Genomic DNA, 23,125 nt, shown 5'->3' on the forward strand with positions numbered 1-23,125 from the left:
CAAATGTCATGCCATAAAAGGGGACTATAAAGGCAGCATTCACTAGTAGAGAAATGACGATTTGCGTCGGACCTGAGACCCCTATTTGCGTCGGACATGGGTCCGGCGGCACAAGTCTCAACGCAGATGACCTACAAATGATCTGCGTCGTATGCGGAAACGACGCAGATCGTTTACCTATTTGCATCGCACGTTGTATACGGTGCGACGCACGTTGTATACGGTGCGACGCAGATGGCTCTCCACAGCCCAAGATAGAAGGGTAATTTGCGTCACACATAACACTGTGTGCGACGCAAATCAAGCATCTGCGTCGCACCTTAAGCAATGTGCGACGCAAATCAGACCATTGGGCAGGTTCTAATTTATGTAATTTGCGTCGCATGTGGCTATATGTGCGACGCAAATTACAGAAATGTTGCAATATTCCATATTCCATATTTTGGATTCCATATTTTGCAATATTCCTTTTTTTTCTCTCAAACTCCAGTATTCAGTATTCCATATTCCCAACTTAAAATCGCAATAATTCGCAATAATTTTGCATTGATATGTAAATAGTATATACAAACACATCTTTTACATTAATATGTAAATATTAGATACAATATATACAAACACATCTTTTGCATTGATATGTAAATATTAGATACAAACCTATGTAAAAAAATATATACAATATATACAAAACAAATTACATTGTAAATATGTAAAAATATATGTAAACTAAATGTAAACTAAATGTAAACAAATTAGATTACAAATATAAAAATAAAACTGAAACGAAGATGAGCCGCTGCCGGTTTCCGAATTACATTACATTACTCGTATTTGGTGCTTATGCAGTGATGTTTTGCGGCGCATGCTGCATAGCATGTGACACAAATTATGTTTTTGCGTCGTTTTGCCTTTCATGTGACGCAAATGGGGCGACGCAAATCGTCCTTTTTCTACTAGTGATTCAAGTAGTGCTAAAAGTTGAGTGGGGAGTATTGGTTACTACAAGATTGAAAAGGTCCTCCTATATGAGATAGGATAGGTGTCTTGGCCCCTTGAAGAGCGAAAATTGAAAAATGCATGGCCATGCTCAAATGGATCATTCGATGATCATTTGTTTGTCAATTTGAACTCGGATTTCAAGGATTAATTTGAAAACTATTATGGATGATATAGAAATATGATCATACTATCAAATTACGACATTAAGAGACTTGAGGAATTAAAACATTGCACACTCGTCCCGGACAAGTGGGAGATTGAAGGATTTTTGTCCTCGACTTAAATGCAATTACTAATAATATTATGGAGATAATAAATTCGTTTTATTGGGTCGTCTATACGTCTTGCTAGAGAAAGCTATAGAACTCCGGGTTAGTAAATTATAAACCTGAAGCCCAATATAATGGATGCTATAAGGTCACACATTATACATAGATCAACAAAAGAAGCCTAGAGTCCATAAGGGCCCTAGGGGTGGCCGACCAAGAGGTAAAAGGAGAGGGGTTATTGCTAACCTAAAATATATTATATATTGGGTTAGGTAGTAAAGAAAATATATTAGATATCTCATATTATTCTTCTCTCTCCTATTCTCAAAAGTCACGTAATATACTCCATAAATTTGAAGAAGTTTTCTTCCTATCCAACTAGCATTGGTGGATTGTTGATCCGGATTGGTGGACCAAATAGAGGAATCATATATGGGGTTCTTTATCCGGGTTATTCAACCTTTGTGGAATTCACGCTACAAAAGTTAATTCTAAACTTATATGTGATCCTTGATTGTATAAGCATGTGATCCTGTTTTAAGTGCTTATGAATTAGATTCATGAAATTCCGCTTATAATTCTTATAGAATTCTACATAATCGTAGATCATAGAGAATTGATCAATGTAAGATCAAATAATGAAGGGATATAGCAACTCAATTTAAGAGAAAATGCCTTTGATTTACATAATAAATATAAGAAAAGATGGGATCAACCAATCATATAGGTCATGTGACATGTAGAATTGATCAATCGAGAAGACAATTCTAAGAGTTGGGATTATTTTGGAATAACTAATACTAGAAATTATTATTAAAAGAGTACGGCTCACAGTTGAAACTATCATGATCAATTAAAATGTCATAAATTTGAAAGTAGATAATTATTCATATAGAACACATAGAGTTATACATATATTTCCATTACGGGTACGAAAATAAGGCCTCTGAGCAGATTTAGTACTACTACTCAGTTTATTAGACTAAGACTTGTATACTATGACCATAAAACCAGCCAATTGACTTAGCAACGGAGGTTATTCCCTGGTGAAACGCCAAGCTGTTGACAATACTGAGTGTAGTACCCAACACGAGCAGTAACAGCAGCAGAGTTACCACCATTACATTCGATTCCATTGATAGCTCGAATGGTGGGCCCGAACCCTTGGCCAGAGATGATAATAGAGTGGACATTGTTCATCCAAAACCAGAAGGCTGTCTTAAAGGCGATAACAGGGTCGTTGGCAACTGTTTCTGGTGCATTCAAACCATCAAATCCAATGCTTCGGCCTGCTGGTCCGTAGTTGTAGTTCCATGAGATCTGAATAGGGCCTCTTCCGTAGTATTGCTTACTTGGGTTGCAAGGCCATTGAGTGCTTGGCTGACAATACGTTGATTTTGCAATCTCCTCTATGTAGCAAAAATCTGCAGGAAACAAGTTGAATCAAGTTTTGTGGCTTAACTAAGACAAGGTACTACAATTTTTTATATGGAGGTAATTAATTAAAGGATTTGCTTCTTATACACTATGAAGTGGCACATTGGCATGCCCATGGTACCGATTTTCGAATTCATTGAGTAAACTTATTTATTTGGTCGGCTTGGTCATATATAGATTAGCATAAGTTAGGACTGTAAGTGTAATGCGAGAAGTCCATAGTATAATTTATTACCGTCTGAATTTGTTGGATTGAATTAGATAAAAAAAAATTAGACCGGACTTGATTTCAAATTTGCGAGTTCAAATATTTTCGTACTAGATTTGGACTCAACTCTTTGAAGCCAAAAAAAAGTTCAGTTCTATCCAAAAATATTACATAGTGCATATATAGAAAAAATCTTTGATATTATATTTGAAGTTTTGGACTTTCAAATTGCAACTTTAAAGTCTGCTAACTAGTGCCTGATTTTAAATCACCTTAAAAAGTGAAAGGTCCAAAAAGTTTAAATTTTGTTATCTTGCTGAATGTTAAGAATTAAGATTATAAGAAAGGTATTTAATTATTATTTTTAAGTTGCGTTTTGTATTTTTAAATTTGCATTTTATCATAGTATTTGAAGATGGATTTAACATTATTTATGTAATGTATGTAATGAATTTGAATTTTTAAATTTCAATCATCAAGAAACATTGTGAACCTTAATTGAAAAATAATTAATATAATATTAATGGACTGGTTTCGAGCTCAAAAAAGTTTCGTACTAGACTGCACTAAAAAGCCTCTAGATCCAATTTGGACTCACTTACTCGAGTCCCAAAATCTTTGGGTTGTATTTGGATTTGATAAAGTCCAACCTAGTCTAACCAATTTATTCCTCGAACATATGTTATCTCAGAGTTGGTTAGTTTGGCTACCTAGTTGAAAAGTGCTCAGCCTAAAAGAACAGTGCATAAGTTTCAAAAAATTTAAAGGATTTTTTGATAATAACCACCTTATGTTTCACCTACTTTGATAATAACCACCTTATACTTTTTTTTTATTTTTGCCACCTTATCTTTACTAACTTTTCTAATTTCACCGCCACTTAATGTTTTCCGTCTATTTTTTTGGGAATTTGTATCATACACCCAGGTGTACCATGAACATGGTACACCCAAGGCTATATTTTTTCTCATTGCTCATTTATCATTTAAAACATCCAAATAAGCATAATCACATAATAGATAGAGCTCCAAATGAACAAATGAATAACAAATAGTCTTGGGTGTACCATGCACATGGTACAGCATGGTACACCCGGGCGTATGATGGATGCACTCTATTTTTCTATCCAATGTGACTCCACCTATTGATGTCCCTCAATTCCATCCTATAACTTCATGATTCTTCCATTCTCCTCAAACCTTGTCCAATCTCTCTCAATTGTCGAAATTCTTCCAACTAAATCTACAATTAGGAGAGATTAGATTCATATATTGACTTTGTAGTTCAATATATGACGAAATTTCAAAGATTACATTGACATATCGAGGAGGGATAAAAAGAAACAAAAGGAGCGAAACAATATTTTGGATGAAAAATGTTAGTGGTGCTGAAATATAAAAGGTTAGTAAAGTTAAGGTGGTAAATTAGAAAAAAAAAAGTATAAAGTGGTTATTTACGTAATGGGTAAAACATAAATTGGTTATTATCAAAAGTCCAAATTTAAAAAGTCTAAATTCAATATTTTTTTTTTGTTGAAACTGCTCCAAATGTAATGCTAATGAGTCCTAATTTTTAGGAGTCAGTGGCTATTGGATTGTTTCATTCTAATATGATCTTGTATGTGGTCAACGCCTCCCAGATCTTAAGTACCACATATCTGGTTTATAGAAGTACTAGAAATTGGTATCAAGATCTTGAGGTTACATCCACAAAATAGAGAGCAAAGAAGAAGACGGTAAACATATATAACATGAGAGATGTCATCGTGGAGTCCAATGGTTGAAACTCCCACCTCCCAACCTCATGGTCGAGTGTTTGACTCTCTAATCAGCCTCAATATGAAGAGTTTGTGTAAGTGTTTTGTTTCAGGGTATAAATTCCTAGTTTCCAGTAAACTCCTGAAAATTTTTAAATAAAGTTTAGGAGAGAAAAAAATTGTGGGTATTTTTGTAATTAACCATTGAAAGTAATATTTTCTTAAGATGTGTGGACAGGTTCCTCAGCATATGAAAAATAGGAGTTTCCCCATCCCATGAAATAGAGGACACTCTTCCTTTCTGGTGAGGGGGCAATCTTCACAAGCAAGTTAATTAATTAGATAATTTCCTATGAAAAATGGTGGAAGTTGACGTGATCAATATGCAAGACATACATCAAATCGAGTTGAAGGTGGGTAGTGCTCCAAATAGTCAAACGATTTGTTGTTGACGATGATGTGCATCAACAGCAAATGCAAGTGTCAGAGAAGTGCATCACAAATAGAACGAAAGCTCCAAAGTTGAAAGTTGGTGAAATGTGCTTCAACAATGAAAATTGATGGTTGTGATGCGTGCATAACAAAATTTTGAAGAGAGGTGCTCCATAAACATCAAGAAATTTGTTGGAGCAACAAGGGCGTGTCGATAATGCTCCAAAATTACCGTCAATGAGTAATTGCTAGTGGTTTTATTATCCCATGATCTTAACTGGGCAATGCCTCACATATTTAAGGTAGCACTCCGATTTCTTCTAGGAAGTGCTATTTAGTAGAAACCTACCTATATGTTACTAGTTGAATTATATAATTTGCAGTTCATAAAAGAAATGTGTGTTTTCTAGCCTTTTTTCTCTCTTATTTTCCATTTATTTGGCTTATTTTTCCAACATTTTTTAGGTTTGGATTTTTTTCTTTAATTTTAATGGTAAGGATTGAGTTTTCAAAAATATTTATGTCCTTTTTTGTGTTTTTCAAATGACAAAGGTTACTAATTTTTTCCGATAGTTAAAAGTGGTTCAGGAAAAAAAAAAATCAAGACACTACATGAAGCATGCACTGAGCGATTGAGTCCCCTCTTTTATTATGTTTTCTGAGAATTTTTAATACTACGTAAGACCAAATAAAAATAGTGTTTTGTAGGAAAAGATCTAAAGAAAATTTGATGTAAGAGTCGATCAATTTAGTATAATTGGTTGTTACTTGATGCTATATATATTGCAACATTCCGCAAAAAAAAATCAACTTTCACTACAAGAAAAGGCCAAAACAACGACGGCTTCACTGCGACGGCTCTAAAAACAGTTGTTATTCTTGTAGTCAGCGACGGTTTAAAACAGTCGTTGCCACCGACGGCTTTTATAGTGATCAGCGACGGATAAACCGTCGTTGTTTATCAACGACCGTTTAGAACAGTCGTTAGTTTTATTATTTTAATTTTTAGATTTTTTTCAATTTAAGCAACTGTGTTAAACGGTCGCTGATGAGTGATGACAAAACAAAGTTTCGTGTTCTTCAGATCTGCTCTCTCTCTCCTCATTCCTCCCTCTCCTTACTCAACCGGTCAACCCTAATCCCTCATCTCTCTCCTCTTCAGATCTGCTCCTTCCTCCTCCCTCTCAATCCAACAGAGCAACGAACGCTTATTGAAGAGATAGAGACTGAGGAGAGAGAAAGTGAAACGGAAAAAAAGAGAATCCAAAAAAAGGGTTTCAACTCCATCTCTAAGAAGGTAAGGGATTTTGATTTCAAGTTTTTATTTTATTTTTCATCGTCTTTTTTTTAATTTCTCGAGTTCTAGGGTTTCCAATTTTCGATTTTTTTGGGTACTGATCTGAAAATCTGTCACATTGTCGGCGGAGAAATCGTTCTTGAGTTGAAATTGTAGTACGTTTTTGTTTTTTCACTAATTTGATTTTCTTGTTGCTATTTTATCATGTTCCTTTATGTTTAGTTTTGATTTTTTTTTTTAGAAATTTTTGATTGTTTATTTTTTCAGGGTTTAGGTGGGAAATTCATGAGTCCCTCGGCTGTGAAAATGGAAGAATCAAAGCCTGCAATTTTGAACAGTGAGAACGGTTGTGAAATCGAAGCTCGATTCACTGAAATCTGCAATGTTCAATGTCTTCTTATCGACAGCACCACCTGACCATCTCACCAAGTAATTTTTTTTCTTTCTCTTGTATCCAAATCTCCCACTTTGAAGTGCAATTCAAACAAATTATCGTTACTTACAGAAAATACACTATATCTATATCTCTTTTGTTAATTCATTTGTTCCTACAATTTTAGATAATACTTGCTCACTTGTTCTTGTTGTCAAATCTACAAATTGATAAATACTCTGCTTTATGGTATTGAAATTAGAAGCAACTCACGCTCAATGTCTCTATCACGCTGAACTGCTAGTTTAGAATTGGAGAATACCTCTAGTTGTGAGAAGTAGAAACATGAAACATACACAAGCTGATTTCTTTTCCACTCAAAACAAGATTTGAAAAAAATGATATTTCTGATCTTTGAAAAAATATTGAAATCGGATGGCAACACATTGTTGGTCTTCAACAAAAGCTTTTTTTTGAAAAATGTTTATGGAGATAGTTTGTAAAGAGACTGAGATCCATCTTCAATCATGGAACTAATGTATGTTAGAATTCTACAGCTAATTTCATCTGTAGAAGGATGTAGAGTATTCGACCTCCGATTTCGGTCCATATTTTGAAGGACACAGAGACCTAGCTATCCACATGATGATGGACACATAGACCTAGTAAGAACCATGGTAGGGGACAGTAAGAAGATTGCCCCAAGATGCTGTGATTTTTAATATTTTAGTTCTGATCCATTAATTAAACAAGAGTACTGAGTATTGTTTTTATAATCATCTTAAAGTGTGAGTAAAAGATATTAACTGATTGTCATAGTTCAAGGTACATTTAGAAGTATGGTTTATTATCACTGTATGGCAATATGTAGCAAAGTATAAATAGAGCATTGATGCTAAATATCACTCGAAGTTTATGAATTATGATGACTCAGTGGCTATGTTGCCTTGTTTGGCTCCAGCTTGGAACTTTTTAGAAACCCTTGTTGCAGTACTGCAAATGGTGAAAATTGGTTACATACATACATATATGTGGTACTGTACGTACTGATGGAACTTCGAACATATTCGAGGTTATTGGAGGATGTCAAAAGTCGGAAATCGGAATCTAGTATGCGACTAACCCATTATCCTGAATATTTTAATTATAAGTTCATCATTGGCTGCAACTGGTAGAAGATAATTACTCTTGTGAGTCACACTTCTCTAAGAAAAATGGATTTAGGTTATTGAACGAAGAGAAGAAGAAAAGGGGGAAGGGTGAGTGGGGGAGAAACAACCTTAAAACATTGTTTGTGCCTGGCAAGTTGAATCATACTAACTTGAGGGACTTAGCTGCAGTGAGATTGGAATTCTACAGTAAGTAAGAGGCATAAACATGAAATGAGCCACTTAAAATTGTTGAAGTAGGGGCTCAATCTAGGTGTTGTTGGACTCTTATTCTGTAGCAAAGTAATGTACAGCACACTAAAATGCAATGGAAGTGACTTTATGTGCTGAAATGAGTTATAAACTAGCAGCATTTTGCTCTGTGGAATCTGAATTACTTTTAAATGCTTTAAATTGATACATGCATTGTTAAGTCATATTTTATGCATTGATCTTGTGGCTTGGGAGGGTCTGGAGTTTGGCCTATGAATTGAGGAGTGACTGTGGTGTATAATGGGTTTTCTTTTTTCCTACCTCTCTCTTTTGGATTGACAAATGGTGATAATATCCTCGCAGTATTGGTGGATTTGTTCCAGTAAATTTTTAAAGTGAAGGGACTTCTATTATCTTTTACATCTAGAACTTGTTTTGTAATAGACTAGGCCTATCTTACTTATCCAGAATGTTGGGTTGCTTCAGTACTAAATGTCCAGATGCTCGAATGGAATGGTTTAGTAAGATTACCACTCTTTTTTCATTCAAGTCAATTTTGCGATAGTCTATAAGATAATATATATTTGTGCTGCATTAGTAGTTCACTAACCAAACTAAACCAAGCATCAATTATTTCTGATAAGGTTAAGGCTCCTACAAAAGTATATTGCTCATTTTACGTTTTTTCTCATTAACTTTTTATGCTCATTTTAACTTGTGTTGTCATAATTCCCAAATTCGGTTATGTGCTTGAATGTGATTTGTTACCGATTTATTGATGGTTTGACTTATGCGATAAACTCATCGGATGATTTCAACTTTGACAGGTTGTACATACACAAGCCCATTATTTATCTGATGATGCAGCAAGCCATCAAGGAAGGGAAGTTAGTCCCTGCTGCAAAACATTTTTGTAATTTATGAGAGTTAGAATATGTGAAGAAATGTGACTTTGAAGCTTTTGTTGTCACAACATACTTATGATCTTTGTGGTCATTTTCAATCTTGCGTCTTCTGACTTTTAGGGAATTTTTGTGTAAATTAGTTATTTAGTTTATAAAGTACTTTGACCAATACTGTGGAATGGTAAAAAAATTATGTCTACAATTTTGCTTTGTGATATTAATTTGTTGTTGAATTCTCTAATTGAATGATTATTCAATTGTTATTCTTCATTCTTTTCTATTCTCAAGTTTCTTCCATTGCATTTTATTCTTTGTGATATTAATTTGTTATTCTTCAGCCTGCATTATAAAAGACTTGAATTAACGACCGCTTTAAGCAGACGTTAAACAATCAACGACTGCTTTAAGCAGTCGTTAAATCAACGACTGTTTTAAACCGTCGCTGATTTAACGACTGTTATAAACCGTCGTTGATTTAACGACAGCTTAAAGCGGTCGTTGGAATGAAGTCAACGACGGCTTCAGGACGCAGTCGGTGATTGGGTGCAGAACGGTCGGTGATACTTCACCGACGGCCGAACCGTCGTTGATTACTTAATCACCGACCATTTCTCCAACGTCCGACTTTCAACGACGGCTGGCCGTCGTTGATCATAATAGCGACAGCTTTTTTCTCATTAGCGACGGCTTTAAGCGGTCGTTGTTGACGTATTTTCTTGTAGTGTTTCGGGGTTAAATTTGTATTTTGTGCCGTCTTTTTTTTTTTTCATTTTGTTATTCAGTTAAGTGGTTTGACAAAGAGTCAATTTATTGTTATGTGGAATTGCTCAAAAAAGGACGAAAAATATAAAGGTGAAACAAGAAGTCAAACCCTAACTTCCCCTATTCCTTTTTTACCAGTTAAGGGATGTCATGGATGATTTCATCCATGGCAAGCCCCTCTTTCTTTTTATTTTCAATTTTTAGTTCATTGGAACAAAGTAGTCTCTCTTTATGAGATTTTTTTCAAACCTTGTTATGAGGATTTTAGTCTCTGTTGTGGAGATCTCCTTCTCCCATGTGAGAGTTGTGAGTATGATTTTTTGTCTTCAGGTATCAATAATTGTTCTCATTGGTTGAACTTCGAGACTCAACGTGAAGGTATTGAAATATCCGCTGCGGTTTACATGGCTCGATCAAGAATGGTCTTCTCAAACTATGTCAGAATGATAAACTTACTCATCAATAGCTACTTGATTCAACAAATACAAGGGGGTTGCGATATATTGCTCGTCTGGTTCATTGTAGTTTCTTGGAAGACGAATCTGATGTAACCTTGTTTGATTGTTTTTTAATTTGTTTTTTCTTTAATACCTATTGTATATTTCGTTTGGCCTTCAATTAATGAAATTTCTCTTTTAAAAATAAAATAAAATAAGAAGTCAACCTATTTCACTTTTTTTTAAGAGGTGCCAACATCTTTCACTTGAAAGTTGCAATTTGTTGTTTTTTCTATTTTTAATAACTTGTCTCATGTTTGTTCTACTATTTTTCCAGACATTTTGTTAATTTTTAATTAAATAAACCTTCTGTAGAATTTCTTTCTCAATTTTATTAGGTTTTCTTTTTTTTTATTTTGCCATTTCTCTCTACCTTGTCCGTTTTTCTATCACACTTTTGGACTTCCACTTTCTCTCTTAAAGTCAAGTGAGTAAATTTCCTTGAAAAAAAGTTATGTGAGTATGTTAAGAAGGAATGAAAGCAGTACTTATTTGGTTTCTTCATACCAAAGAAATAATTTGAACTTTCCTTACAAAATGCCCTAATTTACTCTAACTAGTTTTAGGCCCGATAATTATATATTTTTATTATAAAACAATAACATCAAGTATTACTTGATTTAGTGGTTAAGACTTCGAAGTTTTGTTAATATATACCACACTTTGGACACTTTTAAAAAATAAGTACCTAGGTTGTCTGGAATTTTATACAAATACCAACTTTCAACCATTGTTTTTGGAATCAGTACCACTTAATAGATTTTCGCAAAACCGTTTGTTTTGCTCCGTTAGTGACATGTGAAATTACTTTTTACCTTACATTATTTTCATCCACCACCAACATCTCCAAGACTCCATGAAACTCACTACTCTTGCGATCCTTTTCTCTCCTAACCACCATTACGATGTAGTGGTGATAGTATTGTGAGGTGGGTCGATTGTTTGGTAGGTGTAGGTGGTGGTGGTTTTGTAGTTGGTTAGGATGGTGCACTTTTAGAGTAAATTGGATGGTGGAGTGGGATGATTTTTGAGTGGGTGGAGGTGGTGATGGTTTTGTAATTGGTTGTGGTTGTGGGTGTGTCGATTTTTGGGTGGGTGTGGGTAGTGGTGGTGGCGGTAACGGTGGCAAGCATGGCTGTCGCATGTAGTAGGGGCGGTTGTGATGGTGGTGGAAGGGCAAAGTTGTAATTTCGTGTGCCACTAACTGAGCAAACTAATGTTTTTTGCAAGATTTGTTAAATGGTAGTGATTCCAAAAAAATTTAATCAACCTTGGTATTTATATAAAATTTCAGACAACCTAGGTGTTTATTTCAAAAAAGTGCCCAAAGTATGGTATTTATCAACAAATTTTCCTTAAGACTTTAGTTTATTTTTTTTTATTCGAATGAGTAAGACTTTAGTTTATGCTTGTGATAATAGGATCGAATCTTATACAATACATTTTCTATTTTTTTTTTATTATATGTGAATTAATAATTATATGGTGTTAAACACTCTACGAAAAAATACCACGTGGCATCATTTATGGTTTACGAAAAAAAAAACTCTCGTTTTCCTATAATTTAAATATTAAATCCACATGAAAGTACTAGTATTATTTTTCTTCATGGTTGTTGTTTATGCATTGATTGCATTTTATATTTCAATTGGTACTATAACTCATTCAACATTATTAATAGAAGGCAGGAATATTGTTAACACTTACGTCCAGTTTCATGAGTGACATGGGCAAAGAATGCAGCAACTTCACGCTTAGTAACGTCAGAGGATCCTCCAGTGCCAAACTGAGGATAGGATTTGAGAGCATTCAAGAAAGCAGACCTGGTGTAGAATCTCTTACCAGCACAGTTAGCGTCAGCTTGGCCAATGATCCCATTAAAGAACTGATCGGTCACCAAACTCGGGACCGAACCACCACCACTCGGGGTGGAGGGGGTTGACGGTGTGGGTTTAGAACGACAAGGACCTTGTTGGCACCCATCGCCGCAGTAGGCGTCTGTGGTGCCGCAGAAACCAAATTTGCTACAACATAAATTAGAGGCACAGCCACAGTTTTGAGCCACGACTAGGGTGCTTGACATACAAGCAATTGCCATGAGTATGGTAAAAATTGGACCAAGGGAAGACATTTTGGAGTTTGATGATAGGGGAGGAATGGCAAAGCAAGTGTGGATGAGGAAACTAGAGACGAGAAAAGAGGTTTATATAGAAAATGAAAGAGAGGTTATCTATGGAAATACTTTTCTTTAGGGGAATCTAAGGAATTACATTTCTTAAGTGGTTTAGCCACTTAATTACTAGCTCATATGCACGCGATTCGTGCGACGACATATTATCATCAATACGTACTGACATTAAAAAGCATTAGAGACGCTAATATTATTTTATTGTAATTTAATTTGATAATTGTAACTTTTTTTTCAATGTGATAAATAAACATGTATCATAGTATACTATGAGTTGATATTATTGGATGATATATAATAATGTTTTTATATATATGTGCAATTTATTGCTTAATATTACATTGAGAAATTGGATGGTATAAACCTATTTCTTTAATGTATATAAGATATAAACATATTTATAAATAATATATATATATATATATATATATATATATATATATATATATATATATATATATATATATATATATATATGACATATTTCTACTTAAACAAATAATGAGATAGTTTATCCCATCTAACACAAACAACTAATACGAACCCTAAAGAAATTAATTGATAAATTATCCTAACCGGCACATACGAAAATTATAAAATAAAGCCAAAAAAATTTAAAATAAAAAGAGGAGACTATCCTCTTATTTCTTGGTATGTTTATGGAATGTTAAATGTATGTTCTTTGAAATAGTAATTGCGAATCGAAGATTAGGTAGAAAAAAACTTTGTAAAATTTTGGTTTGTAATTGTTTGAAATTGCTTTAGTTATATAATTTTAATTTTCAATCAAAAATTTCACTTTTTAAGCATATTTTTTAGGAAAATTTTATGTATACATTACATCTTACTATAAGTTAGGAAATTTTAACTTTTCTTACTTCGCATAATTAGATTAGGAAGAAATTGAAGATTTTAAAATAAGTACTTTTTGATAAATAAAGGACAGAAAAGTAACTTTACAGAGGAAACCATAGCTTCCCCATAGCGCTTACATAATAGAGATTAGTAAAATTCTATTTTATTATTTCTTTTTTTTTAAAAAAAAAGTGAGTTATTTTGACAGAAAAAGAGTGGATATTTATTCACTCAAAGCAGCTATACATCAACCCTAACAAAGATTTGAGCTTCACATATAATCTCTCCAAGCCATACACACATGACATCTTACTCTTACCTAATACCTACTAGAAAGCCTTCTTTATTTTGACCTAAAACCTGTTAAACAAGTTAAATTACTTTTTTATTTTTATTGACACAGTTGGATCATGTAAGACATTCATATTACCCAATACACTTAGGGAGTGGCAGACAAGCTCAAAGATGAGGTGGCAGAGGAGTCAAAGGTTGGTAATGAAGAGTAATTAGGTTGTTCCCTTGTGGTAGCGGTGATTATGGTGGGTGTGGAAATTGAGAGGGGAGAACGATTAGTGTGGTGGTGATTGGAAGTTGTTAACGGTGTTTTTGTTGGGTGATGGGGTGGGAGCTGGTGGTGATTATTTGCTTGTGATAAAGCTGTCTTGGAATAGGATTGGTCAAGTGTAGCGGTGGAGGTGGTTATGATGGTGGATTAGTGGATGCAGAGGAGTAGAGAGGATTTCAGAAATTAAAATTAAAATTGAAATAAAATAAGCTTAGACTAATTAGAATTAGATACATATCCATTTTTATTTAATAAACTGGTTAACTCAATTTAACAACTAAATTAAATGCTCATCTCAAGAACATTATGAATAAAGGTGAGATTATCTTGAAAATATTTAAAGGTTACACAATTAGTAGTAAATCACCAAAAGATGAAATTATTAAAATCAAATTTTCTAAATTATTAGGTTTATTACTCCTTCTATGCACAAATAAATCCACCCAATATAGTCAACTTATCTAAATAAATGTTCCTTTACTATTTATCTCTCATGGATACGTGTTCTCATATCCACTAGATAATATAATACCCAAGCCATCTTCGCTTTCTCCAATTATTGAATGTGTATGTCTTACGTGTTATATTTTACGGTATAACTTATTATGTAACAAAATCTCATATGTGCAAATTATTATAACTGTTTCATGTCATATTAAACTCTTTTATACCATTATTAGTGTGCTTCATATTATTTCAGAGCTTTTTTAAATTTCTTTCATGTCATTTATTAAAAAAAACGTATGTCATTGTTTGTATGTTCATGTAGTTATTACTAAATTATATGTGATTTTTCAGCAAATTTTTATCATTTTCTCATATTTCATTATTAATTTTCTACTCTTTATATATATACCTCATCATTACACAAATTAAACTAATATCATTTTTAGAGAAAGGATAAATTATATCATTATTACGCACTTTTATATCATTATTCAACAAATTTGTAACATTTTATCTTATTTCATTATCATTTGTGAACTCTGTGAACTCTTTATATACCTTATCATTATCGACAAAATAATATCTATAAGAGCAAGGATATGATTTTATCCATTTTTATGTCATTTTTTTTTTTTCAAACTTCTATTATTTTTCCCTGCTTCATAATCATTTGTCAGCTTCTTTTATATACTTTATTTTAATTACATAAACTGATATTATTTATAAGATAAACGAAATCATTATCATTTATTTCAATGTCATACGTTTTAGCAACTTTATGACATCGTCCCCCCTCCTCCCTGTCATTTCCTTGTTCACTAATTTCATCTTATCTTCATTCTATCTCGAACACCTCCACCTTTTTTTCCTTAAATCCTACTCACTCTTATTTATTAACATTAACTTCCATCAGTTGGAGTGTTTGACCCATTTTTAACCCTTTACTTCTCCAGAGCATTTCTGATTATCCAGAACTTCTACTCTTCCCTGACAGCTAACTCATGCAGTCATACAAAGTTGCTTTAATTGCAAGAATTTTCTGAACCAAACTTCCTCAATTACACAATGACATTACAATCTCAAACCCTAAAATCGGAAAACAAAATACCAGGAAAGGAGAGAAGGCTAAACGAGATTATTATCAGTGCGTGATATTCTTCTTTGTTTTCTTCCTCTCCACGTTATATGAAGATTTTAGGGCAATTATAAATAACACACTAATTTTGAATGTCTTGATCAAAAAAAAAAGTGCATAAGATTAATTTCAAGTGTAAATTCTTAATTACTGTTTGATAGAACCTGAACTCAATTCCAATGCTATAATTTATCAAGTTTAATATGCACATGGTGTGAAACTAGAAGCTAGTATAAGAACGAAACTTGATCAACTACAAAAGACAGTACTCACAAATTTAGGTTTGACACGATTGCCAAAAGAATTAATTAATTAAAGATAATTTGTCGAAACTGAAGTTTTGGCAACCAAAATAATGATTTAGAAAGTCTTGGGTGAACTTGGTTCACGAAATGACTATGTCATGAAATGTCAACGACATTTAATATAAACTAACTATATTAGAAAATCGAATATATTATTAAAAAACTGACTATTCAAAAGGTGATTATATCATGCAAAAATTGATCAAAGAAAGTAACTATATCAAATAAAAACTTATTTGCATCATACAATACGCAACTCACACTAAGTTATTCTTTAACTGGTCCATTCAATTTCTTTTATTTATGGTTTGTGTCTTTTGATCGAATTCTCAATTCACAATTTATAAGATTACAACCTTTTATTTAGAACTCTAAAAGAAAAGATCATGATCAATACTTATACTAATTAAACTATATAAAACAAAATAGCTCCTAAACATACTCGTCATTTACTCCTAAGAACAAAATACTCATAATTAGTGCGCTTAATATAAGAAAAACCTATCTCCAATAAAATAGTAACAATTGGTAACCTTAATCCAACACGAATGCTAAAGAAAGTTAGGATATGCAGAATCCCACTGAGAGTACACTTCTGCTAGCTAGGAACTTCCAAGAATCGTCTTCAAGAATTTTCAAAGAATGTTTGAGAATCTTCCAAGAACCCTCCATGTAATGTTTGGAGGTAAATCTATTTTCGTGGCTTCTACGATATTCTATGCTACCTTTAGTTTCTTTGCAGTTGACAATTTTTTTAGGTTGTTTCACTGAGCATCCTTCAGTTTTATATTTAATAATAATGCACAAAGTGCTCTCAATGTTTTAAAATTCATCAAGTATCCTCAAGCTTTATACAAATATAATACAATATCCTTAATAACTGACGATTGTCAATTTCGTTAATCATAACTCCCAATAAGCTTAATTAAGAATGACTAATTACCCCATATAATCCCTTATTAACCCAATTAATCCCAAATTAACTTAATTAAGAACTAATTAACCCATATGATTCCTTGTTAACCTAATTAATCACAAATTAACCCAATCAACCCCCAATTCAACCCTAATAGGAGAAGCATGTGCCCCGTGTTTTAACATATCTTACCCTTTTCCCTCTATTTTTTTCTCAAATAACACCAAAATCACTTTTCTTATGCTTGAAAATAGCCTGAAATTGTATGAGTCAATGCATGAACATAGGCTAACGTTATATGATACAAAGAATTTTTTTTATTAAGGTTTAAATTGCCTGAAACATGTCCACCTAAGGTCCTGGGCAGGGTGAGCAACTGTACATGGCCCCCAAAATTTTAAGGGCCCAATTATTATCTTTGACTGCCCAAAGTAAAAAAAAAATTCCAATTTCACACTTTTTTAACATAAACTTGACGCTTTTTTTTACAATTCCTGAAACCCCATTAGTGATAGCTCCAACGTTTCCTATTCCCAAAAAAAAAAATATAGCTTACAGTACTAATCCTTAGATTTTTTCGCCTAAAAGAAATCAAAAACACAATAAGAATCTGCCATTGTAACGTCTGAATTTAGCGTCCGACAGTATAAGTGGACGATAAATTCAAAATTAGCGTCTGATATATAACAGACGCAAATTAGCGTCTGCTTTCTTGTTTTTAGCGTCCGTTCTTGTAAACATACGCTAATTAGCGTCCGTTTACAAAAACGGACACTAATTAGCGTCTGTTTAGTAAATTAGCGTCCGTTTGGCAGACGCTAATTTATTGGTCTTACCAAAATCAATCGACCGCTCCCTCAAACCTTCCAATTGTCCTAAATAAGAAATAAAATCCTCTCTTCACCGCTCTCACACTCAATTCTCTCTCACCTCAATTATTTCCTCTGTCTAACCCTTCATTTTCCTCATATCTGGTATTTCGTTATTTCTCTCGTTTAGATCTGGTATTTGGTTGTGGTTAGGGTTTTTTTTTGGTTATTTCTCTAAGCATCATCGCCGTCTTCAAGCATCACCGCCTCTTCATTATCAGGTATATTTTATTTTATTTTTAATTGTCGTTTGAATTTTCATTTTTGGATTTTTAGTTTTTGAATTCTCAGTTTTTGGAATTTCAATTTTCATTTCTGAATTTTCGTTTTCGGATTTCCGTTTTTCGATTTTCAATTTTTTAATTTTCGCTTTTTTAATTTTCAGTTTCTTAATTTTCGCTTTTCGAATTTTCATTTTTGGTTTTAAAATTTCAGTTTTTGAATTATCGCTTTTTAAGTTTTTAGTTTTTGAATTTTTGTTTTCAGTTTTCGCTTTTTGGATCTTCGTTTTTGGATCTTTGTTTTCGCTGTTGTTTTGGTTTGGGTTTTTGGATCTGTTTTTTTGGTTTGGGTGGGTCTGTTCGTGGGGTTGTTCGGGGAGGGTGGTGCTTTCCGGTTCGTGGGTGGTTTGGGTATTTGGGGTTAGGGTTTCACTTTTTTCATTGTCTTGTCATGTTCATCAAATTTCTGGTAATTGTTCTTCACTTTGATCTTTCCTCCATTAATAAACGTGTGGTTTAGGAACATCTATTAGTATTAGTATTATTTTGTCTTAGACCGATTTCAATTTCATCAAATTTCTGGTAATTTCTTCAATTTTTTCGGGCGAGTAGCATAATTATGTGTTAGACAATTATTCCTGCGATTCAAAAGTTTAATTAGTATATCTGAACCTTTGTGTATTTAATATTTTTTATGAGAAATGGAAATTACGCATGTACGCCCTATTTTTGTTGTTTTTGATTAATTTTTGGGAATGTTTTATTCTTCGTTTCGTACTGTTATTATGCAAAAATGTGCTGCTCATTATATTAAAACTCATAGATTTCCCTTGCTTTCTACCTAGTTTAGTTGGAGTGAGAAGTAAGAAAGTGTGTTAAAGGAGGAAGAACAGAATGATTTACAGAAAGTGGAGTCTGCTGAGCAGCATTGGGGTAATAGCTGGTGGCATCGTCGGTGCGGTTTTCCTCGGCAACCTCCTCTTTGTGAATGTTAGTCATTCTATCTCTTTGTTTTATAAAGCATAGTCATGGCCATTTTTGCATCTATGTTCTGAGAAAGTCTTTAGCTATTATTTTCCGTTTGCACCTTTGGTTTTAAGGTCTTTCTAGTTGTTATATAAAATTTAAGATAATACTTACATTTTCGCAATTTACGTTTCGTGCAACAAGATTAATGCACTATTACCCAAGTGCTACGTGCTCCCTCCATTTTAGAAGAAGTTCCTCATTACTATTTTAGGATGTTCTGAAATAAAGTTGCTTGCTTTATATAGTTCATTTATACGTGATAAGCTGGTTAGCATTAACAAAACTAAATTCGAACCAGACAGTCAATTGCAAGTTTCTGCATGATCTTTATTTTGATCTGACTCTTTAGAAATTAAAGGTCATATTGATATTATTTGAATGCTTGAATCAAAATGGTTTGAGGATGAGATTTGGATTGGTAGCTTGGTTGATTATGTCATGGTGTCGTGAAATTTGTTATTTAAGTTTTGCAATTTGATGGGTGTTGCTTAATTCATGCCTTCATGGTTGCATTCATTGTTGAGCAAGTTAAATCTAGTAAATACTAAAAATTGGTGTCGAGTTCTGATCCTTGTGTATGTACTATGTAGTTTTGCAAAGTTAATGATTTAGCCTTTTGGATTATGTTACAATTTGAGTGAGGAGAGCAGGGGTTTGAGATGGAACTCGTTAGTCATCATGCTTATACAGAAATGAAAATATTGATGGATGCATAATACTATATATCTTCAATAATTTCATCCACTATGATCCAGGCATTTGTCTGGTTTAACTAATATGCTTTTCGACATTTGTTCAGATCAGGCATCTGTTCCAGATTTATTTAGTTATTCATTTAATTTTTGTTAATAATTGTTTTTTTTTTTCTGGTTAATTTCATTAATTTCTTTGTTTTTGTTGATTTGCAAGGTTATGAGATTTGCGTTTGAGTTGCAGATTTGAAGTTGGTTTTGATCCAGATACCAGATTTAAAGTCTGTTTTGGTTCCAGATTTTGGTTGTGGAGTTTAAAGTGTACGTGTAATTATATGAGATTTGTATTAGATTTTGTTCTAAGTATACTAGAATTTAGTTCTAGAATTATTTTTTCACTTGTAATTACATTTGTTATCAATAATAATTGAATTGATTAATTTGTTTGCCTTAATAAAAAAATATCATATTTGCATCATTCCATATCTTATTACATTTAATATCAATTAATTAAAAGCAAAAAGCTATTACATTTAATATTAGTTAACCAAAAGCAAAAAAAAAAAAAAGAAAAAAAAGAATTGCAAATAGGTACCAAAAACAAAAAAAGAAAGTGCAAATGCGTATCTGAGAAAACGGTCGCTAATTAGCGACTGTCTAGGCGGTTGCTAATTAGCGTCCGTAGTTCACGGTCGCTAATTAGCGACTGCTAAGGAAACGGTCGCTAAATTCGAAATATCATACGCTAATTTTTTAGTGTCCGCTTTGCGGACGCTATTTGGAGAATTAGCGACCAAGGGTTTTGCATCAGCCGTTTAGCGTTCGTTGGCAGACGCTAATATATTTAGCATCCGATTCCGCGTTTTTAGCGTCTGATTTTTGCGGACGCTAAAGGCTGACATTCTTGTTGTGAAAAAAAAATCTTTTTTTGAATTACCTAACCCCATCATCCATGTTAATTACACAGCAAACACCACTCGCATCTTCTACTCGATTGGTTGATTGACAGGGTTTGATGGGTTGTAGCTGTTATCTCATTACTAGAGTTCAAAGATCCTAAAAGTGACATCCATAGATGAGTACAAGAGTGATATATTCAACAATTTGAAATAAGACAATGTTATATAATTCGATTTCAAACTTTTAGATGTATCTAAATTACATCATTTTTGGTTAAAAAGGACGTCTTATATCAGTATAAATTCTTATAAACTTCCTCGAAAGACGACTTAGAAATTATTTATAAGGTCGATTAAATATATGTCTTACTCTTACTATATTAGATTAATGGATTAATGTAACTATACTAGTCATTAAGCTCTATGCATTTGAAAACTGAAAACATATAATCGACATTAAATAAATTAATAGTGGATTAGTTCAAGGTATCTATGTGAATCGATAAGTTAAATCAAGACAATAGTACTCCATTTAAGTTAATTGTTAACAAGTTATATTTAATTTGAAACTCATGTCTCTTAGTCAAACTGAAAGAAATTGATGTTACATTAGATGAATGTATCAACATGTTAGTCAATAAATTAATTCAAGATAATAATAGTACTTTACTTAAGTTAATCATCTTTAAGTTGAATTCATTTCGGAATCGAAAGCATCTAATTCAATTGTAACAAATGTAGAACAATGTAACTCAGTATATTGGTTCAATATAACAATACTCCATTTAAGTTAGTCGTCTCCGAGTTCTTGTATTTACATGTTGCTTTATGTTCTTAAATTTTTGTTTCATCTACTTCATAAGATAACAAAAAAAATACTTAAGTACATCTAATTAACTTCATATTTTTGTTAAATCTCAACTTAGGACGATTAGTTTATGTTAGATGATGTAAGTGAGTGAAGGAGTGTTAATGAGCTTGAATGGCTCAACTTAGGACGATTAGTTTCGGCTCGAGCTCGAGACCATAACGAGCTGAGCGTGAGCTTCCTAAACTTCGGCTCGAGAGTTCGTGAGCAAGCTCGGAAATATTTTAGATAGTCTTTATGTAATAAAGCAATGTCCCGTATTGATAAAAAAAAAGTAAACACCAAACTTCTTTTCCCTATATAATCTTATTACCCTTTAAATCGTTGACTATAATTATTGTTTGATTTGTCTTATTTTATAATATTCGACAGTCATTAAATATGCAAGATCCAAAAACTTGAACTTACTTAGTATAAAATTAATTATTCTACTATAATTCCATCATTTTAATTATTTGTGTAAACATCTTGGAAAAAATGAATCAACAAACCTAACAAACCATACATATAACACTTGTAGAACACATGCATGGTGGTATTACATACGTGCAACAAATTTATTTAGTTGGTTTTAGAAATCCCACATCGGCTAGGAATGAAAGGTTGAACATCACAATTGCTTATATAAGGCTGAACCAGGCAAGCATCTCATAGACTTTTCTTGGCTCTTGCTGTAGCGCCAATAGTGGAATCTTTAGTTGAGACTTTAGTAGTCCCGCATGGCAGAGGAAGCAAGAGTAACAAGACACCAATGAATTAAAAGGGCTTGTATAGGTAGGAGTGTAATGTATGATTGTTGAGCCTTAGATATTTAATATGCTGAAAATTATACTAACTTATGAGTTTGACAATATTTTATTGGGTTTTTCCTAAATAAAGGCCCGATAGATGTAAGTTAAGTTGAATTTTCTTTTGATTTTTGAAATTCAAGTTCACGAACAAGCTTGGCTTTGATCTTTTCAAGCTTGAGCCAAGCCATCATTGAGCTCGTCGAGCTTCGAGCTCGACTAGAGCTCAATCATAATCATTCTCGAGCCCAGCCGAGCTTGAACATGTTCGGTTTCGGTTCGACTCATTGCCACCCCTCATGTAACTACGATCTAGTTTGAATCAATAAATTAACGTTGGTCAAGTTCATTATCTCTTTGCATGATCTTCGATTTTCATTTGTAATTTTCTGCTTTTTAGTTCTTTGAATTGGGTGGCAAGATTGTTTTAGCTTTATTTTCATTTTTATTTGTTTCTTGCTTTTCAAGTAAGTATTGTAATTTGTTACTTGGTTTATACTAACACTCATCGTTAAACATGCATGGAAAGATCCTCTAAGGAAAAAACTAATGCTACTAATACACACTCTACAATGATTCATGGCATTATATTACTCCTAGACTCCCACATCGAACATAATAATAAAGACTAAGATGGAATGGAGAAAAGTTGAAAGTTCTTTAGTAAATTAGTCATGTGCCTAGAGTCCCACATCGACGTGTGATAAAGAGTATGAGAGATGAAATACAAAAAAAAAAAGAGTTTAGAGCATGCATAAAAATTACACTTACGGGCCTAACAATTCCGAAGCCATATAGTCCTAGTTAGATGATGGGCTAAAGTAGTGGACAATAATTGAGGAATTGAAATCGTAAAATTAATTTTATTTTCTTTAAAAAATTTATAAAAAACTAAAAACCATGTTTACATTGTTAATTAGTTTCGTAGTAAGCAATCAAGTTGTGCTCAAGTCGAGTTTTTCGAGATAACTAAGTTCGAGTCAAGCTTTTCTAGCAAATCGAGCTCGAGTCGAGTTTCTCGAGCAAATCGAGCTCGAGTTGAAACAAATCTT

General features: G+C 33.0%; 1 protein-coding gene and 2 long non-coding RNA genes across 3 annotated transcripts; 2 read left to right on the top strand and 1 right to left on the bottom strand.

Annotated features, from left to right (window-relative positions):
• Window positions 1-2,114: 2,114 nt before the first annotated feature.
• On the bottom strand, window positions 2,115-12,514 carry LOC104901563 (endochitinase EP3). The gene is made up of 2 exons (XM_010689152.4): window positions 12,004-12,514; window positions 2,115-2,692 (listed from the first exon to the last, which is right to left on the bottom strand). The coding sequence occupies exons 1-2, from the start codon at window positions 12,425-12,427 to the stop codon at window positions 2,292-2,294; spliced, it is 825 nt and encodes a 274-aa protein (XP_010687454.2). The 5' UTR covers window positions 12,428-12,514; the 3' UTR covers window positions 2,115-2,291.
• LOC104892037 (uncharacterized) lies at window positions 5,310-9,278 on the top strand. Its single transcript, XR_789881.4, has 3 exons — window positions 5,310-5,355; window positions 5,404-6,827; window positions 8,960-9,278. It is a non-coding gene; the product is annotated as an uncharacterized LOC104892037 (long non-coding RNA).
• Window positions 12,515-17,515: 5,001 nt separating the features above from the next.
• Window positions 17,516-19,958, top strand: LOC125492210 (uncharacterized). The gene is made up of 3 exons (XR_007268651.2): window positions 17,516-17,797; window positions 18,648-18,787; window positions 19,736-19,958. It is a non-coding gene; the product is annotated as an uncharacterized LOC125492210 (long non-coding RNA).
• The last annotated feature ends 3,167 nt before the right edge of the window (window positions 19,959-23,125 follow it).

Source organism: Beta vulgaris, chromosome 8, assembly GCF_026745355.1.
Source record: "Beta vulgaris subsp. vulgaris cultivar EL10 chromosome 8, EL10.2, whole genome shotgun sequence".
Taxonomy (NCBI): Eukaryota; Viridiplantae; Streptophyta; class Magnoliopsida; order Caryophyllales; family Amaranthaceae; genus Beta; species Beta vulgaris.

Bases quoted from the DNA above. Each gene is read 5' to 3' on its own strand.
- LOC104901563 (XM_010689152.4), bottom strand. From the start codon at position 12,427: ATGTCTTCCCTTGGTCCAATTTTTACCATACTCATGGCAATTGCTTGT. The intron at 2,693-12,003 runs GTAAGTGTTAAC...TGTTTCCTGCAG, and splicing joins TGTCACTCATGAAACTGGAC to ATTTTTGCTACATAGAGGAG.